The sequence below is a fragment of the Apostichopus japonicus genome, chromosome 23, assembly GCF_037975245.1.
Source record: "Apostichopus japonicus isolate 1M-3 chromosome 23, ASM3797524v1, whole genome shotgun sequence".
NCBI lineage: Eukaryota > Metazoa > Echinodermata > Holothuroidea > Aspidochirotida > Stichopodidae > Apostichopus > Apostichopus japonicus.
In genome coordinates, this window is record NC_092583.1 from 14,445,502 (window position 1) to 14,470,806 (window position 25,305).

Here is a 25,305-nt window from a genome sequence, read left to right on the forward strand (position 1 = left end):
TGCATACACCTACCTACTTGATCATATCAGCCACTGTGTGTGCGACGATGTACAGTAATTGTAAAGGCTAATGGAGTTTTAGCCTATTTCTATACACCGAATACGAGAGAATCGTTCCCACAGAAAATGTACTAAATCGAAAAAAATACCAAGAAAACACAACCAGTATGGAAGCAGTACCAAGAATGTTCATGCTCAGTCTTGAGCTGAAGGATACAGCAGACCGGGCAGATTTTGGTCCAGAAATTAAGAGAGTGAGACGCAACAGATTAAGGCATACATGAGTTAGTCTAACTAAAGCTAGGCTCCCTAGGAAAAAGAGTAACGTTACCTCTAGTCTAAGTGAGGCTACAATACGCCTGGATTGGTCTGTGTCTGTATTGGCATGGAACCTCCTACAACTGGAGCAGGGTAAACTAAACTGGCCTTAGTTATAGGCTACAGTTTTACACCCAGCGGTAGGCCTAAGTTAGCATAATGAGCAGGCTAGGACTACATTAGCCTAGGCCCAAACTAAAGACTGTTGCTGTAGGCCTAGACCAATGGCCTTACACCAGCACTCCACACAGTTTTTGTTTTGTTACTATATCAAAACTTAATGGAAATTCAAGAAGCTGACCGAATAATAGGAAACTAGCCCTATAGTACTACTACAATGGTGACTTCGAAGTTCGGACACTTAAGACTTAAAACACCCCAAAACTAAATCTTCTGGTATAAATCATTTGAAAATATACTTCATATGGTGGGAGAATTTTGTTATAGTACGATACACGGCCAAACTTTCTTTCCTGCAAACTGTTTTCACGTTGTTTTCCAAGAAGATTCTTCGTGATTGTGGAACTGGTATTTCTTTGCTAGAGTATTGCGAAGTTCGGACACGCAACCCACAGTGTGGCGCTGGTGATAAAATTGGTGGCGCAGTTGCTCTTTCAGTAATTATAAGAGACTTCATAGATCTTCGTCATTTTATTGACAAATATGTAAGTAATTTCTTGCACACGGGTCATTTTGGAGAGAAAATAACTGTAGCTTCGTACTTTTTGGTGAAATTTGACTCTTCCTGTAGATTTTCATGGTGAAATCGTGTATTTCTTAGGGTGTCCGAACTTTCGCAGTATGCCGAACTTCGCAATACTGACTATACTAGTAGCAGGGGTGTGGGGAGTGAGTTTCCATCCCAGTTTATTTCCTGTTATTCCTTGTTAAGCTTAAGATTGTTCAAACCTGAAACTCACATATCATTAACCTTTCTTGGTAACACATTGCCAGTCAAGTTGTCACTGTCAGCCAGCTAGTCTTATGTATGTCGGTTAATCTCTCATGGACACACATTTAAATGGATAATCTGTAGTAAGGGTGTATCAAAACAATAACTTAAAGGGTGTGAAGACTCGCACACAAAGAAACGTCTCATGCTGGTAATCTGACCTAGTTTCGACTGCGGTGAAACAGAAGTGTTACACCACCATCAATCCCAGAAAATACACACACAGCTCGCTACCGTAGGTAGTTAGATATAGTGTACAGTCACTACATGCAGCTACGGTCAATACCCATAACACAGTGTACATAGCAGCGATGGACATCTCAGGTCCAGATAAAAGATAACAAGGTATCATGTTTCATTACTGTCTGCATTTTGTAGCGATAAGAAAAATACTTCACTTGCAAGCAACGGAAAATTAACTTTTTCACAGGGCGGCACACGGTTTGGGGGGAGTCTTCAATGCCTTTAAACCAGTGGCGTAGGAAGGTACTTTTGAGTGGGGGGGCTGAAGACTGATGGCCGGCCTGAGGGAGGGGTCTAAGGGGAGGGGGTGTCCCCCTCCCCTTTGGATTTTTTTTGCATTTCCAGGTGGCCTCAGATGCAATTTGGTGCAATATAGCACACTTCAACACCCACTCCATTTTGTAAATAATTTTGCATTTTCACCTGGCCTTAGATGCAATTTGGTGCTCCAAATGAGATTTTTTCTCATTTGGAAATGAAAAAGGGGTTTTCTGACTTGCGAAGCGGGGGGGCGGAATGATACTTCCGCCCACCATATTTTTCACTGGGGGCTGGGGGCCCCCCCCAGCCCCCCGGTCCCTACGCCCTTGCTTTAAACCACAATACCAACAGGTGCATTGATATCATAAGCAATTGTTAATCCATTAATACAAAATGCGGTATACTAGTCTCTCAAGATTATTGCATCAGTTAATGGCTTGGGTTGTCTTTGATGTTTCAGTCAGACTATAAGTAAAACAATGGTTCAAGGATATTACTTTCTGTATTAATGTTTCAACCATTCACTTGGAACAAATGCTCTGTAAACGGATGTAACAGCTTCTTTACTACAAAAAGAGAATGTTAATCTTGCATGTCCATCTTTACTTTATATATTCCTTACAATAAACATGCAGTATCTTCCTTACCTAATCAGAAACTGGAAGTTCCTGCCATAGAAAAAGGTGCTTTATGCCCTTGGCAGTTGTAACCGTGTTCACCCGTGTAGTTATTCATCTCCAAGCAATGTTTTTTCTCATCTTTATTTATTGACTCTGTCTTTTATCCCTTGTTAAGTAGCAAAGCAGCATTTTAAGTAGGTTTTGATGCTGATTAATTTGTAGTTGTAGCCTCAGTGATTTAATACAATGCTAGTCAACAAAGAATCGACCCCAGCGTAGATTTTCCAATACTCTGCCAGTTTTATCTTTATTTTGTGGTTAATTCTCTTTGTGTTAGGTGTATAATTTAAGTCTTTTATCTTAATTTCAGTACATCAATCAAAATTACATGGAAGATGGAGAGAAGTACAATGAAGAGATCAGACAAATAGAGCAATTTAGAACTGTAAGTAATTTGGTTCTCATTCTTCAGAATTCATGGTTTAAAAAACTAGTCCAAAGGTTTTTCATATTAAGGATAACCCCCAACCCCCATATATAGATAACCCCCAAAATACAAACAAACACTTCACCAACCGTTGGAAGTAACCTAGGCCTATACCCCATTGTGTGGTAGCATGTAGTAGATTTATGTAAGATTTGCATATTCAGAGAACAGTTTATAGTATTTGCACGTTGAGCAACTTTGAGGTCTGAAACGGTTGATAGAATCATAAACTACTGAGAAAACAGCAATTTGGTGTACAAACACACTATGCATCATTTTTGCATAGCAATTGATAAGGTTCTGCCAGGTATGTTGTTACTATAGTAATCATAATTATACATGCATCACTTTGTATGCAATTGTTTGTACATTGTTAAGGCCTACATGTTTTATAGTACATTTGGTAAAGACAGGGCTGTATGCAGACCTTTGCAACCAGTGGAGGTCATATAATTGCATAATGTCAGAAGAACCTGTCATTATGTCATATAGGTACTGATGTCGTTTAATTACATGTGTTCACAGTTCTATGTAGCTTTTAATAACATCATGTAAGTGTTGCAATCAGTGTTAATTATTTTTTCACTTATTCTTTTTAACATACTGTATCTAATATTGTGTTCTGTATAACAAATCAATGTTGCAAGTTATTGCTGTACAATTCTCATATATTTAACATTTCATCCCTGTCCTAGTATTATATTTACTGTATCTCTTTAATAGAGTCTATATACGATGTGTAAATCAAATTTGGAAATGCCTCTAATAAAACGTCTCTTCAACAGAATGCTATGAATGCTAGCAGGGATTTTAATGGTATCAGCACCTTGAAGAAATATTACGGCCAGCTACATAACCTTGCGAGCAGATTCCCCATGGAGGAAGGTGGAGAGGCTGCTATTTATTTTTCATGGTTAGTTAGTTTTCATGACGACTATCAAAAGAATAAAGCAACCATTAATGCTCTGTTGCAAATGAGTTGCCTTTTGTTTTTGATTGCTATTTTTGGCCATATAACTCTGAAAGTTTAGAGTTATATAGAATATGCTGTTATTAATTGTAATTTCATCAGTACGATAAAGAAATGTTTTAAAAATGTCTCTTGAAGTCTTGATTGATCTGTATTAAACTTTGGAGGCTGATGTACCCTGCCTACCTCCTGGCACACGATGTTGTATAGTATCAGGTCATCCATTTTGTGCATTTCCAGACTTTTTTAGGGATTGATGCATTGATGTAGTCTATAAGACTGGAGTTGACCTTCTGCATATTGATATATTTTGATGTGATTTTATTCATGCTACCCTTTGCAAAGGATTGACACATTTGATGAAGAACCGTTCACCCACGCTGACATCCGGTTTGAACAAGCCTGCATCCTGTACAACCTCGGAGCTCTCCACGCAGTCCTTGGAGCCAGAGAGAACAGAACCTCGGAGGAAGAGATGAAAGTTGCATGCACCCATTTCCAATGTGCAGCTGGTATCTTCACTTACCTCAAAGAAAACTTTCAATCCGATACAAGTCCCGATATATCTTTTGAACTCATGGCTATCTACATACAAACAATGTTGGTAAGTCTCATGGTAGAGTTTGAAAATAGAATTAATGTTTTTACTAATAAGGGCAAAAAAAGATGGAAGAGTATATATGCATTAACAAAGGTTTAAGCTTCTGCAGTTGTTTATTTTTTTGTCAACATGACAACATTTTGGATTATTTAATTTATATTTATGCCTCTATTTTCAGTGTCATCAAGTTATTAATAATATGCAGGACTGAATGAAAATGTTTTTTTCTCATATAAACAGCTGTGAAAATTGTCACAGAATTGTTTTAATATTTCACGAATGCTCGCAAACAAATCTCCTTCCGCAGGGTCAAGCTCAGGAATGCCTGCTTGAAAAATCCATGCAGGATAATCGTAAGAGTTCTCTGGTAGCGAGAATCAGCACCCAGGTGATGGATTATTACCAGCAGGCATTGAGAGGACTGGAGGACATCAATATCACCAGTCTGCTCGGCTCCAGAAGAACTAAACTCTGGAAGAGAACACTGACCGTTAAGATGCTTCATTTTTCAAGCATTTCTTACGTAAGTAGAGTGCAATTTTAAAGATACATTTTGTGATCTTTGTAAGTTGCAAATCTGGCGATAGCATCGTCAACTGTTAACAAAAGATCAAGGCAACTGAAAAACATGGCATATTACTTCAATCCACCAAAATCACACACTGCACGATGATAATTAAGCCCAAAAAAATCAGAGGCTTGGAATTTATCAAATTGAACGTTAGAAGAAAGGGATGTTTCTGGTGGCTGCAGTCGATGTTCTTTACAAAAAAATGTTGGAAATTTTCTGTAGCTTTGAGGTCATAGCCACATCCTCATACCATTTTTTTTTATGGTTAAGATATAAAGTTTTCAAATTTGGTGAAATTTTGGTTTTTGCATCTGGCAACAATGGATTGAATGATGCCACCACGACATTTCAGCAGATAAATTTTGGCAGAATTGAGAAATTTAAAGGTAAATAAATAGCCAATAAATAGTGAATTGGTCGTGGCATGTATATCCAGTTATATGTGCATATTGAATCATGACTTGTTCAATGTCACAACCCATTACAAACTATAAATGTCAAGTGACGCTTTTTGTCAAATTATATATTTAACTCGTTGCTTGTGAAACTTTTTGGAAAGATCTACCAAAGAGGTTAAGTTTCAGACTTTTTGAGGAAAAAGCAGTTGATGGAACAGTGTGTGGAAATTCTTCTAAATTGTATTGTTTAAGATAACCTCAAAAGGAGACATTATTTGGTAAGATTACTTTGTATGAAGTAGAAATTGAAAAGAAGTATCCCATGTAAAATTGACAGGAATGTATTAAATATTTATACTTCGCTAAATCACTTGAACTTTGACCTCTTACAGTTGTACATGAGTAACCAATCAGAGGAACAGCAGAAGTTTGGTGAACGAGTAGCATACCTCCAAGAGGCAACAAACAAACACAACGAAGCCATGAAAATGTCCAAGGTAAACAGCTGATCATATGATTTCAAAAAAATGAGTGAAATGAAATTTTGAAACAGTGCACAGAGAAATTATTCAAGAGGCTTGAATCAGAATAAATGACCTGCTGGAAGCAAGCAGCAACTGAAGCCTGGATAAGTCAGTTACAAGAAAATAGGAATAGTTACAAGAAAATATGAATCATGTTAACATCAATGATTGTGTCTGGATAAGGACAGCTGCAGTGTTATATCAAGTCAAGACGTGAGTCGCCAAAGTTTATATGACAGGAACTTGAACAAATCTGTGAAGATCTTAAGGTCACTTTCCCAGAGATCCATCCTTACCCATACCCTGGGCCCCCATACTTGACCCTGGGTCCTTTGGCTGTGCCCCCCCTGTCCCTCCCATTAAATCATCAGGCCCATTCATAGCTGACAGCTTGAATCAAAATATCGTAGCTGCAATAGTTAACAAGCCTAAACTACTTTGCAAAAGAAGCAGGGCTGAAGTAGCTATTTGGTCTCATAAGTAGAGCTTGTTGGACAAGAGTTTTATAGACTTCAAAATTTCTCCAGCAACTTGATTGAATCTGGTGAAATGTGGCATATGATTACTAAAGGCAATAAGCTGCTCTAAGTATGCATTGTGTATTCTTCCATTGCACAGGGTCAACATGAGTCAGTTTTAGAAGCCTTGAATTTCGCTAAAGATGTCATCATCGGGAAATTTCAATCAGCAAAGAAGGATAACGACTTTGTCTATCACGAAAAGGTGCCAGATGTGGACAGTTTACCCGAAATCAAAGGTAAAATTTAATTTATAGAATGGAATAAACCCGCTTTATGGAAGATGTGTCTACCATGGATATTGAAAGGACTGATGTATGAATTGAAGGATTTTGCAAAAGTTAAGAAAATGCCAGCATACAATATGATGTGAACACCTGGTTCTTCTTCAGCATTCTATCAACCCCTGATTAACTGTGCTGTACACAAGATAGAACTCTCCAGTGGCCCAAATCCCTGGCCAACTGGGGCCATGGACACTGATGAATGGTTTAGTAGGCTAAAAATGCTGGCCCACTAGTCTGTGGACACAGATGCACTGCTGGTTGGGCCTACCAATGAAGATTATCTTTGGTTAGGGGAGAAACAGAGTCTGAATTAGCCCTAACTGCTGCAATCCTTCTTAACCTTTTCATTTTAGCATCAGGAATGTATTCGAGAATGTATTCGAGAAAGTTTTTTGCTTGGTAGTGTAAAGAAGAGAAATAAACTGTTGTGTTTAGACCACAAGGAAATGAAAGAGACAAATAAATACTGGATCTCCATACCTTCCTTTCTGACTCACAACATGAAAATCACTGAATGACTGAAAGATATTCACTGAATTCTGACTCTCAAAATGTATTTATATATATATTGTTATTTGATGCTTCGGACAGAGAAACCATCTTCTTCCATAAGTAGGTGTTAACTTGATTGCTGTTGTATTTCCCTTTAAGTCCTTTCACTGCACCAACTGATATCTTCTGGCCTTCCTTTCTTTCAGGTGCTTCTTTGGTCAAAGCTCTCGTCTTTCAACCGTACGATGAGAGTGTCGCAGGACCCGATGTGTTTCGCAAACTCGTCCCTATGGAGGCTCACGAAGCTTCATCTATGTACAGCGAGGAAAAAGCCAAATTGCTGCGAAAAGTCGCCGGGGAGATTGAAGAGAAGGATGGTGAATTGGAGTGAGTAAATGGATATCCAATGAATATTCAGACATTTACAAGCTTCCAAAATGATTATATTTCTACAAATTATCTTAAATAATAAGGTCAGCAATATTTGTGATGATATAAATCAAACTTGTAAGTGTTTCTTTTATTGCAATTATAGGTTCGGAAAAATAAATTCAATTCTTTTAAGTACCGAAGGGTTTTAATTCACAGCAGATCTGAGTTACCAAACTAAATCAGGTGTAAGACTGGATCTGTTTCTAAATTATTTTGAGGTTTCTGGTCCATTGAAGGTAACCTGCATTGGGCTAAAGCTTATCCTTTAGACAAATTTGAGAAAATATCTCCTATGAAGAGTAAACTTACTTGCCTAGTACAACAATCCATTGGCAGTAAAGGTTCTAAAAGTAATAAACTTTTGGTGTTTTGATTTCCATCAGGACCATTCTAGTGGCAAACTGACAAAGTTGCAAAAATGCAAAACAAGAAGAACAAATTGCCAGGTTACTTTGTAAAGTGAGCGTATGGATGGCACTGAACTGTCGAATAGATGCTGGCTGGCTTTAAGTTATTGTTGTTGCTAGATTGAAGCTAGAATCGTGAGACTTCATGTAGAAAAGACAAAAGCTACACTGTATTATCAGAAAGTGGGGATGGTCATCGCGTCCATGGATATATACGGATATGTGTCCGTAGGAATGGTGTACATTTCTGTGTCATCGGTTACATTTACATTGTGAGTAAAGAATAACAGTGAGGGTGTTCATTAGATGCTTTGTATTTACTTTATGTGGACATGTAACAATGAAACCATTGTTACAATGAAACCATTGTTCACAGTAAAGTTAGTAAACACCCAGTGATATGTAATAACAGTGAGGGTACTAGATACGTTTAGTCCTGTGGATTTTTTTGTGCCCAGTATCAGCCCTGTATCTGCAACATTTCATCTTGTTTCTTAATTATTCAGGCAGTACATGAGCGCTTTACAAGTGGAACAGCTGAAACTAGGAGATGAAGAACCAGAGAGATTACCGCAAATATTACTAGAGGTTTGTGCTGCAATCAGCGTCAAAGAGGAACCAATAAAGACATTAGTCACTTCTATGCAAGGTGAATTAATTTCTTTGTCACTTTCTTTCCACTGTTTAAAATAACCATGTGTAAAAGTAAGTTGGGCTGACGTTTAGATCCTAGCAGGATCCTCTTCAGAGGCTAAATGAAAAGTAAAAGTAACAGAAGGGACAAAAACATGCACAAAATACAGACAGGTTAATGAGCATGGTGAACACAATGAGATAGATGTAAGGGGATTAGTAAACAAGGAATGGAGAGAAGAAAGCAACAGGGGAAGAGGAGATGTAGGAGATAAACAGTGGAGGGACAAAGAGAGGATTAAGGGAATGGGGTAGGGAAAAATAATCAGGGTCAATGTTTTACTTGACTCACCCTATCAGCAAATACCAAGACGTTTAGCCTACCGTATTTATCCCTTCAATGAATATATCGGCACTCAGCAAGAAAAGTTATTACTGAAGTTGTTACCTCACAAATAAAAGGTCTGAAATGAGAAGAACCTTTTCCAGAGTGCAAAAAATTTGCCGTTTGGCTAAAGGGTAAAAAAAATGCTGGCACCATGTTTACAAATATTATCATTAAGACTGGTAAGCTTAAGAACAAATCTAACCTGGTGCCCTTTTAATTTGTTTAATTCAAATTGGTTGTTCTGGAAGTCGTTGTCCGTGCATTTTTTAATACTTTTTTTATTTATATTTTATGATTCTTCAATAGATTTATCGACAGTGGTACTGGATGTGGATAGTTCACTAACAGATATTGCTGACATTCTGGAAGAGGAAGAAAAAACTGAGAAACAATTTCAGGTTTGCATCTTATTAATTCTCGACTATTATTTTAACAGCCTCTCTTGAATCGTTTTCCTTTCATTGAGACATTTTAACCCACTCCTCGATGATGTCTTGGAGTAATTTTGAGGTTCAGAACCGCCAGGAAAGAAAGTATTTTTGAAAAAAAAGTTTGGACAATCTTGGGCCTATTGGAGAATCAGATGTAATACCGGTGACCTGTGTATAAACAGGTTGGTTTTGTAGGACAGGTCTAAAAGGGCAATTTACATTTTTGAAAAAGTAGTGTCTGGCTTGATCAGCTGATCGAAGAATTAATTGATGAACCAATATTTTAATACATAAACACAGGTGGTTTAATACATTTTCAGCTCTGATATGCTTGAAACAGATGCTATATTTTAGTATGGTGTGTGGATAATCAGATTATAAGAGATTATTTACTAATATTGGGAATATGTAATCACCGGATATCTGGTCCGGCCAGATAATCTGGAATTACACAGCTTCATCTGAATCTGAATTTGTATTCGATTCATCCCTCATTAAAAAGTTCTCTTACATTAAACAGTTATTAACAGCCAGGCTCACTTTCATTGTAGTGTTGCCTAGCCTTAGTCATCTATGTATACAAGAATCAGGTAGAAGTTGTCATTGTCAATAGACATTTAGGCAAGCTATGGACTAATTGCAACTACAAGGGCGTTGTGGTCAAGTGGTTAAGGCAGTGGACTTGTGATCTAAGGATTACAGGTTCAAGCCCTGGCCAGATCATTGCGTTGTGTCCATGGGCAAGGCACTTTATCTCCATTGCCTCTCTTCACCCAGGTGTATAATTGGGGACTTGCGAGGTGACTTGTAAATATAGTTGCGTGCGCCGGTTTGTGGCTGCACCCTATGGGAAGTCCCCCAGGGGACATGTGGTGCACTGTGGTGCCCCAGGAGAGATTTGTTTGAATTGTACACACTTTGGTGTGTAGGTGTGACAAGTTACCAATGACTAGGGTTAATTACAGCACGGCGAGACTTTATTGAGCTATATAAGAGCTGTTAATTATGATGATTATTATTTCCTGTTCGGAATAAATGAAAAACTTGATAGGCATTACAGAGATCATTGTGTATCTGTTCAAGAATTCTAATAGAGTTATGAAAGACATCCCGCTACCACAAACAGCTGGGTACCAGCAGAGTTGTGGTACAAGTACAACGTAATGGGTACGAGTATAATTCCACCTGGTAGGGAATATGAGTAAGATTAGAAGGCTCTAGTCATGAGTACAAGAACTTCATTTTGTACAAGATTTCCAAAATGCCCATATTACCAGTCGGAGTACCAATGGACAAGGTAGAGTATCAGAACTGGTGGTACAATTTGAGTACAGACTCACCACAAGTCAGAGTACCAGCCTGTCAATGCTAGGATGATTATTTCCGGATTACACCAGATTTGCACTTCTGTCGAACTTTCACAGAAGGATTTCGGTCCACGGTCCGCAAGAAACTATGACGAGATTAAGAAGGATCTGACCAAATGTAAAGAACTTCATTCCAAAGCCAGCCAGTCCAACACAGAGCTGAGGAAAGCCATGGGTACACATATGGAGAATATCAAGATCCTAGCATGCCCAATAGAAGAGATACAAGCTGCCCTGCCGTCTCTAAGAGCTGCAGAATGTAAGTCATCCCTTTAGTGAGACATCATCTGCCATTTGTGGTGATGTTATCTCCTCCAAATCCCAGGCATTTCTGGGAATCCTCAGTTAGCTCAAACTGCAATTTGTGACATTAAAATGGGGAGCATAATATTGCTTTTCTAATTCATTTTCATTTGATGGAAAATATCTAGAATGGATGTTGATTTGACTACCTGTGCACTTTGAATATAATCTGCTATAATTGATCAGATGTTTGTATTTTATCGTCTTACTCTGTAGCGTCTGTTGATAAAGATGCCGAGGCGAACCTGAAGAGGCTACTGGTAAAAGTTGATGAGATGAAGAAACAAAGGAAAGAGCTGGAACAGCAGCTGAGGGAAAGCATACAGAAAGATGATGTTACAAATACTATTGCGACCCAACAACAAGGGAACCTACAGGTATGTGACCTTTGACCTCTCATGTCCAAATTACTTGTAGTACAAAGGATGACCCACTAACAGGAAAGCTTATGGAATGGTTATCTTATGTCTCTCAAGGTACCTCATGTCCAAGTTACCTCTCATGTCCAAGTACAAGGGTGACCCACTAACAGGAAAGCTTATGGAATGGTAACCTCATGTCTCTCAAGGTACCTCATGTCTCTAAAGGTACATCATGTCCAAGTTACCTCTCATGTTTAAGTACAAGGGTGACCCTCTCATGTTTTAGTACAAGGGTGACCCACTAACAGGAAAGCTTATGGAATGGTAACCTCATGTCTCTCAAGGTACCTCATGTCTCTCAAGGTACCTCATGTCTCTCAAGGTACCTCATGTCTAAGTTACCTCTCATGTCCAAGTACAAGGGTGACCCTCTAACAGGAAAGCTTATGGAATGGTAACATTATGTCTCTCAAGGTACCTCATGTCCAAGTTACCTCTCATGTCCAAGTACAAGGGTGACCCACTAATAGGAAAGCTTATGGAATGGTTACATTATGTCGCACCAGGTACCTCATGTCCAAGTTACCTCTCACCTCCAAGTACAAGTGTGCAACATGAATTGCTACTCATGTCACAGAATTTTAACCGTTCATGTTATAGCAATTAATTTCTCTTATTATTACTAAAACCCCCCAAAAATTTTCCATCTCCATTTCCTGCACCACCAGGCATTCTTTCAGCAACAGCTTGAGAAACACTCACCGCTGGTCACCTACCTATCACAGAATTTAGGAGCTCAAGATAACATCCTGCGAGCCCTAACAGACGCTAATGCATCCTACGCTGATTCTAGGAAAGTCACCTCAGACACAAAGCAAAAGTAAGTTTACAAAAGTCTGATTATGAAAAACCTTTCTAGACTATTTGGAAATAATTTGGTCTGAGATTTTTTATCCTGCTAGGATCTTCTTCAAATGGACACAGTTTGCCTTTGAAGAAAAAATGTCAAAAAAATGTCAGGCTGTTTAATTTGTACATTTTCCCTACACAGGCTATTTTGTAGTACTTGGGCAGTTTGTTAAAAAAAATTCTCTTTTGAGATATTTTGTGTGTTACCGTGTTACTAACAACAGCTAGTTTTGATTGAACAGAGTTTTTCTCCTCGTGTGTAAAATATCTTATCACAAAACATTTCATTGTTATATTAGCACCAATTTTGAGTGAAGTGCATCGGTATTGGCTAAACATTTCCTGCATGTTCTAATCTGCCAGGTAATTAATTCAATCAGACATTGGGAGGGTTAACTTGTGAACCCTGTATGTTTGAGCATTAGTGACCATTTTTAGACTGTCTAGCATATTTTGGGCCAGTATTAATTATCTTTGATGCATGAAGTAAGTCTATACCTTGTCTACATTAAGATAAGTTACATCGCCTAGACCTGCATCAGATTCTTTGCAGACAAACTTTATCCTAAATTATGAAACATCCAAGTTGAAATACTTGTCATGAATAGTAACCCAAATTAGCAATATGTATGTGCATTAAGTTTTAAGTTTGCTGAATTTGCATAAATTTTTGTTAAAGTAAATATTGTATGAACATGATCTAAATAAAAATAGATGTGTTACATGATAATTTCTTCCATTCTGAAGAGTTCGCAGATGAATTGAATCACAAAACTGACCAAATCATCTAAAGTTTTTCAAGTATTATTGACTTCAGCCACAGCAATATAAATATTTATTATCAATGGCCAAAGTTTATATGCCCTGAGAGCAGAATTTGAATATTAACATTCCTGTGGTCTAAAGAGAAGGCTAGTATGTAAATGATCCGAGTAAAGTGTAGAAATTTAACGTAATAATTTCCTTTTTACATTTAATTTCTGTCCTCCCATGAATATTCACTCTTTTGTTTATTTTGCAATGTCATTCCTTCAGGAGGGAAGACAAAATACAAGAGCTAATTACATCCTACACAGTTTACGATGATTTGATCGCCAAGTCTCTGAAAGGGATTGACTTTTACAAGAAACTGGAGGGCACCGTTACAAAGCTCTTGGCAAAGACGAAGGAATTAGTCGAGGGTTCTCAAAAAGAACGCAGTAAGAAGATCAGTACCTTAAGAGGTAGGTCGACATTGTCTTCACCAATATTTTGTTTTTATTGAAATCAACGGGAAGAACTATTCTGAATGTAATTAAAGAAGATTTGTGGTGATGATAAGAAGGGAGTTTTGCTAACAGCATCTGGCTGTTGTTCCAACATGTAGCCGTTTCTCGAATAGACTTGAGACCAAAAAAAAGACTGAAAATGATTAAATTTGTGAAATTAAGATCACAAAACTTCTCTAATGACTTGATTATGGATGCAGCATTTTAATTATACATTGTGTAGTACCATTGTCAATTTTCTACAGCAGATGTGCAGAAAATAATGTTTTAAAAAAGACATGTAATGCACATTATGGAGACTTTGTACGTTATTTGGAGAAAAACTAGCTTGATTGGAAATAGTTATAGTATTTTAAAGATAGTCAGCAACAAAAGACTTGTCATGCATATTCATGTATCTATGAGTCATATCAGCCAATCATGTCTCCTCTTATCTTATTCCATCTATCACACTGTTTGAAACATATATGGACTGTTTAGAACACTAGCTCATTTGCCTTTGGAAAAATTTGAGCTATGAAGTAACTGTGTTTCCCCTAGTAACAATTAAAAAAAAAAAAAAAAAATCAAAATTATTCGCTCAAAAGAATGTTATCTTGTTTTAAAGTCCTTAAGATGATTGAGCTTATAAATACTATTTAAGGCAACATGTCAAAAAGATAAGCTGCAGCAGCTGCAAACTACCCTGCAGCAAAGCTGCATCAATATCAAACAATAGAGATTATCTCGGCAGACCAGCTGGGCCTATTGTGTGAAACTGCAGAGAACAAAATATCTCTGACACATCATGGATGTACGATTAGCCGTGCCCCTCGGCATCCTACTTTTGACACAATCGCCTTATTTGTATTAAACAGTATGCCTCATATTACCTTGAATTGGTATGAATTAGTGAATCCTCCTATTGTCGTTATTTAAATTTCAGCTCCCCAGAGACCATTTGCACCAAAACCAGTTGCTCCAGGTCCTGAGGTACCACAGGGTCCAAAATTATCAGACTTCTGGAAACCTAAATCATCTCCAGATAGGAAAAGGGAAAGAAAAGACATGACTTCCACCCTTCCAGGTACTCCATCTGGGTACATGGTATCTGCTAGCACTGGAGTACCAAGCTCAATGGGTCAAGGACAAGGCCCTTTACCCTCGCTAGTACCCATGCAGTATGGTCATATTCCTTCACAAGCAGGGCCAGTGGCTTCTCAAACTCCTCAGATGCCACCCGTCTCAAGTCATTTGCCGAATCCTCAATTACCGCATTCAGCTCCCAATGTCATGCATACCATGCAGCCGACGTCATTACCACACGAGAACCTGACTGGTGCAACTCATGGAAACAGACCCCCGCAGATCCCAACTGGACATCAAGTATTGCCCAGTTCGATGAATGCGCCTCAACAACACCCAGCAGCGGCCATGCAGACGAGTCAAGCTGCTACCCTCCCACAACAGAATACAACTCCTCTACCCACTAGTATGCAACCACCTGGAGGTCTTCCTCCTTCCACACAGATGAATCAACCATCATCTACCATGGTGCATCAGACGGGCCAACCACAGTCATTGCCTACAGGATCTGCGTCCTACCCGGCCGCTCAACCATCATCTCTGCCACCAATGGGACACCCACATCCTGGCGTCGCAATTCCAGGAGGGGCTCATCCTCTAGCTGGCCAGTCTCCATATGGTACCAATTTGCCAAATCAATATGGGCAAAGAGGTGCGCCTCTACAAGGATTCCCTGGGGAATCTCAAATCCCAGCAGTTCAACAGAGTAGTCCATCACCACACAGCCAAAACCAAAACACATTGGCTCAGAGACCAACCACAAGTCCAGCTAATTTAGTCGGTCATCAGCCGGATGTAACTCAGCCATTACAGTCGAATATTAATCGACCAACTCCTGTCCATCAACAACACACCCAACCCATCAATCAACAACCCATCAATCACCAACAGCAGCCCCTGAACCAACAACAGTCTCTCAACCAACAACATACCAACAGCCAACAACATCCCAACAGCCAACAGCAGCCTCTCAACCAGCAGCAGCCTCTAAACCAGCAGCAGCTCTTTAGCCAACAAGGACGACCACCTGGAAATCAGTCAGCATTCACTGTACCACCACAACTTCCTGTTAGCCAGTTTCAATCTGTTGATCAACAACTACCATCTAATCAACAGACAAGACCATCTGGTAATACTCAAATGTACAACCAACAGCAGCAACAACAGCAGCAGCAACAGCAGCAGCAACAGCAGCAGCAACAGCCTCCTTTCCAACAGCAGCAGACATTCAGTCATCAACAGCAACCCTCTGGTCATCAAGGTCTGTATTCTCATCAACAGCAGGCTGGCAGTCAACAGGTACAACACAGACCTAACCAACAGGTGCAACCCACCACTGGCAATCAACCTATGGCAGGTCAACAAGTACCACCAGTGAGCCAACATCAAGTTTTCAACCAGCACCATCCTGCTGTCGGTCAGCCGCAGGCGATAAATTCTCATACACAACCGCATCCGCATGGTCAGCAACCGACCGTTGGGCCACAGATACCAAGCAGTAAATCACAGAACGCCAGCCAGCAACAACAGCATGTAGGGCAACATCAATCTATCAGTCAAGCTCAATCTGTAAACCAGCAGTTCTACAATCAACATCCAAGCAGTCAATCCTTTGCTGGTAGTCAACAAGCGGTGACCCCTAGAAACGTCGGTAATCCACAGACCTCAATGCCCAACATGAATCCAGTTAATTTCTCACCCCAGCGTCAACCATTCCCACCTGTCAGTACATCTGTGACCAATCAGCCTCCTAGTAATCGTGTACCACAAGGGTACCCTCTGAGGATGCCCTCAGGCCATATACAACAATCAACAACACCACCTTCAAGTCAATATCAACAATCTACAAATGTTCCTCGACAGCCGTCGAGCCAAAGCTTTGGATCACCAAGTCATCTACAACAATCACAACAACATAGGTTTTCGCAACCTGGATCTTCTCAGTACCAAGTAAGACAGACAGGGCCATCTCAAACTACACCTGTATCCCAATATCAGCAACAACCATACCACCAACAGGAGCCACGCCAACCGTCCTCCCAGGGTATGCCGCCACATGGATACCAGTCACCTTCAAAGGTACCTCACCAGCAAGGTCCACCACAAATGCCAAGATACCCAGTAGCCACATCGACCGGACCTCAGCCGGTATCCGTGGGTCAAAGTTACCCGACTAATCAATCGGTCAATCCCGTGACCAACGTCAATATGAGATTGAAATCCGAGCAACAGAACCTTCCGGAACCGACATTACGGCCTACGAAACTCACAAAGGATTTGTTATCATCCAGTCCAGAAGGAGGGAGCCCTTTGAGGCAATCTGACATCTTGGCACCTCAAAACGTCAAGTCTGATCAGACATCTGCAGTAAGAGAAGCCGAGCCAAAGCCAGTGGCGACGGATAGTCAACCACAGAGCTCAGTGGAACTTCTCAGTGGTCTCCAGCAAGGACTCACTCCTGGCTTACAAGAAACGACTAGCACTCGCACCTCTCAGTCAAATCTAGCTATATTATCACAGCCTGTATCCAGCAGTGGCGTAAACGCCGCTACAGTTCCTCCAAACTCTAACTTAGCTATATTGTCACAGCCTGTGGTCAGTGGTGACCCCAGACCACAGCCAGTAGGGGCCATCAACAAACTGGACGTAGTGACGAGGCAACAACCGGTGGGTGCGTCGGATGGGGAAGACCCGTACTTGGATAAAGGACTGTTGGATCGGTTTGTGGATGAGGTCGAGAGGCTTGAGAAGTACGTGGAAGGGTTGAACCGCCAGATGCTCAGTGGACCAACCGTCCTGGACGGTGTCTGGAAAGTAAGTATTAATAGTTTATCTTTTGTACAGTATTCGATGTGATGTGTTGAACTTGTAGTAATGTTCTACATTAGACAGTAATAGTGTGTAATGTGGTATGGTAATGTACTGTGTGACATAATTCCTTTGCAGTGTTTTTGAACCTTCGTCAAAAATGCCCAGTATAAAAGGATAAACTAATAATAGTGCTAATGATGGTGAACTGTGTTCTGTTGTAGATTATGAACACTTCGTAATGTTTTATGTTATGTGTTTAACTCTTAATTCTTAAAAATGTGAATTGGTTAACTCTAAGTAGGCAGTAGTGGTGAACTCTCAATAGTGTTCTGTGTGACAGTTTGAACTCTTTGCAGTATTCTATCAGATTTTATGAACTCTTACAAATGTTCCAATTGAATTGATTAACTTTTAATAGTTAGAACGGTGGTGAACTCTGAACATTGTTCTGTGTGACATTTTGAACTCTTTGCAGTATTCTATCAGATTTGAGGAACTCTTACAAATGTTCCATGTGAATTGGTTAACTCTTAATAGAGAGTAAAAAGTGGTGAACCCTCAACAGTGTTCTGTGTGACAGTTTGAATCCTTTGTAGTGTTCTCTCAGAGTTGTTGAACTCTTTAACATTGATTTGTATGCAATGAATGGTTAGCTCATGTGTAAAGTGGTGAACTCTTAACTGTTAGGCAGTTTGAACTTTGTCATCTTATAATTATTTTGTTTTCATCTCAGGATGTCAACGACGACCAAGATAGAGAAACGAGGCAGTTTTCGATCTCCGTAGCGAGGTGTTACCCAACAAAGAACAGATACCCTGACGTCATGCCTTGTAAGTATATATATAATTAATATTAATTAATTAATTAATTAATATAATTATTATAATAATAATAGTTGCTATGATTCTAATTACAAGGCATCACAAAGCAGGTTTCTAAAAACAAACATTACATATGAAGTCGTGTTTACAATGTTTCTTTTTCAATTTACTTCATCTTCTGTAAATTCTGCACTTCTCTACTCAAGGTCCTTCTCCCTTACGTGTATCACACTGCTTATTGCTGGGAATAATAAATGAAGATCGCATCGCAGAAATGTAGGAAACATAGTATTTTATAAGAGACAAAATTTGAACACTAAATTATTCCATGTGTTGTGTAGTGGTATGATAAGTCCTTCACCCCAATACTAGATGTGTATATATGTGATAATGATAATATATGTGATAGTACTATAGTGTTATTGTTTGTAGAAACCTGGACACTGGTTGAATATTAGTCAATAAATGCAAATTTTGACAGGGTACAGTTTATTCAGAATAACATAGAATAAAAAAAAATGGTCAAATTACTAAACAAGTGCAAAGATAGACAACACATTTTTGAAGTCAGATTCAAAAGTATTTTCCATTTTTATGATGAATATATTAACAAAATGCTGAATTCTTCTCTTTTAAATAATGTCATAAAGCTTGTCATTCACCGGCTGGATCATTACAAGTTGAGAAATATGAATATCTGGTTAAGGATTTATTAATTTTGTTGAGTGAAGTAGGGTTCTCTAAGTGCTGCTGGCGGTGACAGGTTGCTGCGAGAGTTTTCACCGAATAAATAAATTAGTTATAAAAATGATGACAGATTATAAACAGGTGTTTCTGGATGAATTGATTAAGAAAAGGAGAATGAAACGGTTTTTTTAGGAGAGAAATAAATCATCAAACTGTAGATATCCATCCTAGTTATGTAAACTAAGTGATTGTACCTTTTGGGTCTGCTGTATTGCACAATACTTTGCACTGGCTTTAAAGGGATGGTCTCATGGCAGAGTTTAACAACTCTGTTAAGGTTTTTACTGCTATGAAGAAGTAAAAATCCAATCAAAATGCTACAAATTTAATGAAATAGCATGAATGCACCTGGCAACAGTGGTTCAGATAGTATCCTCACTGTAAATGAGGTTCAAGAGCTTTCGATTAAAAAAAAAACAAAAAAACTTGCAAATTATTTTATCGAGAGAGGTGAGTAATTAAAGTAGAAGACATATGAAAAATGCAGTTTTGACATTTAGGTCATAAAAATAGATCATGGGCTTTTGATAAACATTTGTCATTAAATTATGAAAGTTAACCAAGTTAACTTTTTTGTTATGTGCATTACTTTCCAATGGAAGCCTTTGATGGTGATTTATCCTTGAAACAAGAAATACAGTGATTGCTTAGTAATCAATATTTCAACCCATATATTAACACAATTTCATCAAATTGCAACTTTATTTTTTTTTGCTCTGTGAATAAATTGTTTAATTATGATGAAGACAAGCAATTTATGTATTTTCTCAGTGGAATTGCAACGATTACATCATTCTCAACTGTTGCCAGATGCATTCACAAGATATCACCAAATAAAAAAAATATTAAAAAATTCATATATCTTAGCCATACATAATGCTATTAGGGTTTGATCTAAGAAAGTTGCAGAAAATGTTCAACAATTATGTAAAGAAATCAAGTTTAGCAACCAGAATATTCCTTTAAAGGTTCAGTATCGCATCCATTTTTTTTTTCATGTTCTTTTTGACCCAGTTTTCTTTTCATAAGCATATTGGTCAAAAATCTTACATTATTTCTCTTCCACAGACGATCACAACAGAGTCATGCTTAAGACGTCAAAAGACGACTTCATCAATTCCAGTTACATTAGAGATCTGTCGCCCTCTACGCCCACCTTCATCGCTACCCAGGCGCCGATTCCTACAACAATGGAGACATTCTGGCAAATGATATATGAACAGCAAGTTTTCCTGTTGGTTATGCTCGTCTCGTCCAAGTCAAAGGTACGTCATACATTCTTACCGGAGACACGAATCCAGCATCATATATTTGGCTCCTGTGATAGAGATGGCATTGTGGTCGTTGTGGTCAAGTGGTTTAGGCAGTGGACTTGTGATCTAAGGATTACAGGTTCGAGCCCTGAAGAGATCATTGCGTTGTGTCCTTGGGCAAGGCGCTTTATCTCCATTGCCTCTCTTCACCCAGGTGTATAAATGGGGACTTGCGAGGTAACTTGTAAATATAGTTGCGTGCGCCGGTTTGTGGCTGCACCCTATGGAGAGTCCCATGGGGGACACGTGGTTGTGGTGCACTGTGGTGCCCCAGGAGAGATTGATTGAATTGCGCACACTTTGGTGTGTAGGTGTGTCAAGTTACCAATGACCAGGGTTGTAAAGTCGTGTGAGATGGCCTTGGCCCTGAACAAGACCCTAAAGAACAAGAACAAGGCCCAAGAACAAGGCCCTAAATAATAAATAAAAAAATTTAAAAAAAGATCTTTGTGAAGAAGAACAACATCCTCACACAGCGAGGGACATAAACCCAACCATCATTAGCTTATTTGACATAGATCTTTGTGCCGATCAGTTTCGAAAAATTCTTGCTCCATTTGGGAGATATCCCAGTTTATATGTCGTATTTGGGGAATACATGCATAGAGTTGTGCCCTCGTTAAAGATGACGATGACAAAAAAAATGAAAATATGAAGAAAAAAAAGAGATTGTCAACTTTAGTGTAGCAGGTATTGGCTTCAGTGTGTAATCCAATGGTCAGAATGAGTAGGAACTAGCATTTTTGTTGTTGTAAATCTGTGATATCATAGTACCGCTAGGACCTAAACCCAATAGCTTTCTCTACTTTTGTCATTTTTTAATCTATTTTCAAGGTAGAATGTTAAAAGTGTTAAATATACTGAAATCAATGCCATCATTAAGTCTTGTTCAAGAAACTTGAATATTCAAGATTCAGCATAAATTGCAAATCCCATCTTCATACCAGAAAATAAATATTTTACTAAAGAAAGAAAATAAAAACCTTAAGAATTTAAAGCAGATGTGGCTCGATGATGTCATATTTAGACTTGATCAAGCCTTCAGCCTGGTGTAGGAAAGTACAGTAAATGTACTGTATGATATCTTCCAAGTGGAAAAGATTCTTCCTAGTTACCTCTATCACATAGATGAATAATGATGATCGGGTTTTGTGTTTCCTTCAATTCTATTTTTGGTGATGAAAAAGCTGGTAATTTTATTTTATTCACAAGTCCTTTATGAAAGTGTATCAAAGAAGAAATAAAGAGAGGACAACCATTCAGTAAATTTTCGTTCGAATAATAAATAAACTCTATTGAAGCAGATTACAAGTAATTCTAAATTAGCTTAATTTGCTCAAACTATCAAGAAGCTTTAAAAAAGTGGATGTTTATCGTTGGGAGATTCTACTAAACTTGCAGGACATAGGCATATTTATACCATTTTGTAGAAATTTGTGCAATTATTGTTATTATAGTTTTTCCATGATTTTTAATTATGTTCCTGATTTGTGTTCAAAGGCTCATTCATTTTTTGCTAATCTTCAATGTTTTTTTATATTCGTCACTAGTTTCCTTTGTACATAATATTTCGTCTATGTTCGTCTCAGTTATTCGTCAGCACGTCTCCAAGTTCCATTTAGTATTTACTGTGACTAGTGTTACTTTGTTTTTTTTTTCGTTTTTTAACCATTCTTTAGGGTACCAGTGAGTTTCACCAGTACTGGCCTTCAGAGAGGGGACAATCTCAACGTCACGGGGCGTTCTCTGTGACCCTTCGAAGCTCTAAAAATACAGAGTTTCACATTGAGAGGTTTCTGCAGTTAAGACACGTACCGACCAAGCAAGTCCGAACTGTTCTTCATATGCAGTTCACAGCTTGGCCAGAATTGTAAGATTTTTTTGGTGATTAATCTGTTGCTTTCCTAATGAAATAAGCTGCAGTTTGTCATGTCTGTATCTTTGTGCACCTGTTTGTCTTTCTGTGTGTGTGTTTGTTTATATTTAAGCTCACTAAACTCCAGATGTGAATATTAAGCAATAGTAAAGGAGACTAAGAAGTTTACCAAGGTTGGCAGTCATGCAAATGATTGGTCACATATTTTAAGTTTTGAAATTGTTGAGACGTGACATAAAAATTACTCACATTTGAGCACATTGGACTGGTTTTGTCTACATTTTTTTTTTTTTAACAGTCACAATTTCTGAAATATAAATGAAACCCCTTTATCTTACACAATTAGTAAGATTTTAAAAGTAGAATTCATTTTATGAAGTTTTTTCATGAAACAATAACTTCATCAGAAAAGATAAGTTTGTGATTGGTCAGATATTAACAAAGCTTAAGTGCAAATTTACAGACAACAAAAGAAAATAAAAATTAATAGTTGGATGCAAGTATTCAGGCTGGAAAGGGGTTTCTGATGGCTGAAGTTGAATGATTAAGCAAAGTTGCTAAAATTTTCTGAATCTTTTGGCAAAAAACCCCATCCTCATAACATTTTGTATTGCAAAGATATGAATTTTTCAATTTTGTTGTGATATTTTGTTAATGCATCAGGCAACATCAGAATGGATGGTATCTCTCAGTCACTTTGGCTGAAAATATCTTTGACCTTTTTAATAATATTTTTAAAATCTTTTATTCGAAGAGGAAAAGAATATTTCTACCAAAAAGATTTAGGTCAAAGTTCTCAGTACAGAGAACATTGACAGACTCACAAATATTCCAAATATATCAGGTTTCAAAGACAAAGCAAATAATAAATTATAATATCCTAAGTAAAGCTTCCAAAGAGGATTTGCCCAGATGACATCACAGACCCCCCCCCTCCCCCTACTTTGATCCAACTTTCCGGAGTAGTTGAAGGTTAAACTAGTTAAAATTAAGTTACATTCAAGCAACCAAATCTGATAAGAAATTGAGTTGGGGTTTCAACTTGCAGAGTGAAATACTTTCCTCTTCAATAAGAGTTATACATTGTTTGTCACTAGAAAATCTTATAAATTAATTTAAAAAAGAGCAGATATTAAAGTCATTAGCCACATCAGACGACAGTTTACTTGATAGCACGTCATAAGTTCTTTCAAAGAAAGTGCATTTTGATTTTGAGGTAAACTACCAGTATTTTGTGTAGTTTGAGATTTATAGTGTTAACATGACCACATAACCTAAATTTTGCTGATTTTATTATTGTGATGATATCTTCCAATCTGTTGCAGTGGTATACCTGAGAAAGCCTCAGACCTTCTACAGTTTGTCAGTCAAGTCCAGAATTATCACCTTCAACAGAAGCAACTCACTCTACCTATAGTGGTCCACTGCAGGTAATAAACCATTTACTGAACGTTGACCCACTTTATCTATAGCGGGCCACTGCAGGTAATCTACCATGTACAAATTGATGACCCACTTTATCTATAGTGGTCCACTGCAGGTACTAAACCATTTACTGAAAGTTGACCCACTTTATCCATAGCGGGCCACTGCAGGTAATCTACCATGTACAAATTGATGACCCACTTTATCTAAAGTGGTCCACTGCAGGTACTAAACAATTTACTGAAAGTTGACCCACTTTATCTGTACAACTACCAGTGGTGTACAGGAAATACCATGTAGTTAGTATGACTCACTTTACCCATGGTGGTGCAGTGTAGGAAAATACCATGTAGTTAGTGTGACTCACTTTACCCATGGTGGTGCACTGCAGATAATATCATACATGTAGTTTATGATGGCTCACATTACCCATGGTGGTGCAGTGTAGGAAATACCATGTATTTATTAGGACTAACTTTACCCATGGTTGTGCAGATAATATCATACATGTAGTTTATGATGACTCACTTTACCCATGGTGGTGCAGTGTAGGAAAATACCATGTAGTTATGATGACTCACTTTACCCATGGTGGTGCACTGCAGATAATATCATACATGTAGTTTATGATGACTCACTTTACCCATGGTGGTGCAGTGTAGGAAATACCATGTAGGCTATTATGACTACATTTGCCTACTGTGATGCATATTGGAGTGTGTTCATATGGTTGTCTATGATGGAGTAGTTTGTATAAGACAGGAATTGAAATATTTCCAAGTTTTACCTGTTGCTGCAAGGACACAAACCAACCCTCCCCCTTCTCCCTCCCTTCTGACCTCTGACTCACATTTTCATCCATGTTGCTGTATAAATTGTCTTCCATAATATCCCATGCTTCTTCTCTTCCAGTGGTGGGATTGGCCGTACAGGTACATTCTGTACGGTGTATTCAGCAGTACAGGACATCAATAGTGGTAGAGGCATTACAGATATACCGAAAGTGGTGAAAAATCTACGAACACAAAGGAAATGGATGGTGTCTGAAAAGGTGAGACATGCTACCTCCTTGTTCCTTTCGCTTATGATGTTCAACTTCTTCCCCCTTACACTATTAACCTATTTGCCCCACAGTACCATTCCTTGCCTGATCATCATTCTTACTCTCTCATCCACCCTGGGCATGTATCTATCCCCCCCTCCCCTTCCCCTCCCCTCCCCCACAATACTGGTGGTGAATATTTCAATGTTCATATCAGTGTCAATGGGCAGAATCAGGGATGTAAGTCTTCCGGATTTTTACGGAAATCCGTTTTTTTTTTTAATTCCAATAAGTCTTCCGTATTTTTACGGAAATCCGTTTTTTTTTTAAATTCCAATAAAGTTCCACAAAATTGTTCGAATATCAAAGACAAAACGCGGCAAAAATGCCTGGCCCGTTGTAGCAAGCTAACTTCAATTTTCACTCATCGATCACTCAAAATACCATTTCCAGTTTCGCATCA

General features: G+C 38.4%; 1 protein-coding gene across 1 annotated transcript in view; it reads left to right on the plus strand.

Moving 5' to 3' along the window:
* The window catches only part of LOC139964914 (tyrosine-protein phosphatase non-receptor type 23-like), a 30,857-nt gene continuing 5,552 nt past the window's right edge, over window positions 1-25,305 (plus strand). The window contains exons 1-20 of the mRNA XM_071966969.1: window positions 1-254; window positions 2,765-2,839; window positions 3,667-3,794; window positions 4,197-4,455; window positions 4,760-4,975; window positions 5,814-5,918; window positions 6,564-6,702; window positions 7,449-7,629; window positions 8,588-8,730; window positions 9,409-9,500; window positions 10,958-11,159; window positions 11,420-11,580; window positions 12,294-12,445; window positions 13,510-13,697; window positions 14,668-17,621; window positions 18,352-18,448; window positions 20,255-20,451; window positions 22,179-22,369; window positions 23,701-23,805; window positions 24,713-24,851. Of these exons, the coding sequence (XP_071823070.1) occupies window positions 168-254; window positions 2,765-2,839; window positions 3,667-3,794; window positions 4,197-4,455; window positions 4,760-4,975; window positions 5,814-5,918; window positions 6,564-6,702; window positions 7,449-7,629; window positions 8,588-8,730; window positions 9,409-9,500; window positions 10,958-11,159; window positions 11,420-11,580; window positions 12,294-12,445; window positions 13,510-13,697; window positions 14,668-17,621; window positions 18,352-18,448; window positions 20,255-20,451; window positions 22,179-22,369; window positions 23,701-23,805; window positions 24,713-24,851 (5,811 nt within the window). The 5' untranslated portion in view covers window positions 1-167. The remainder of the gene's footprint in view (window positions 255-2,764; window positions 2,840-3,666; window positions 3,795-4,196; window positions 4,456-4,759; window positions 4,976-5,813; window positions 5,919-6,563; window positions 6,703-7,448; window positions 7,630-8,587; window positions 8,731-9,408; window positions 9,501-10,957; window positions 11,160-11,419; window positions 11,581-12,293; window positions 12,446-13,509; window positions 13,698-14,667; window positions 17,622-18,351; window positions 18,449-20,254; window positions 20,452-22,178; window positions 22,370-23,700; window positions 23,806-24,712; window positions 24,852-25,305) is intronic.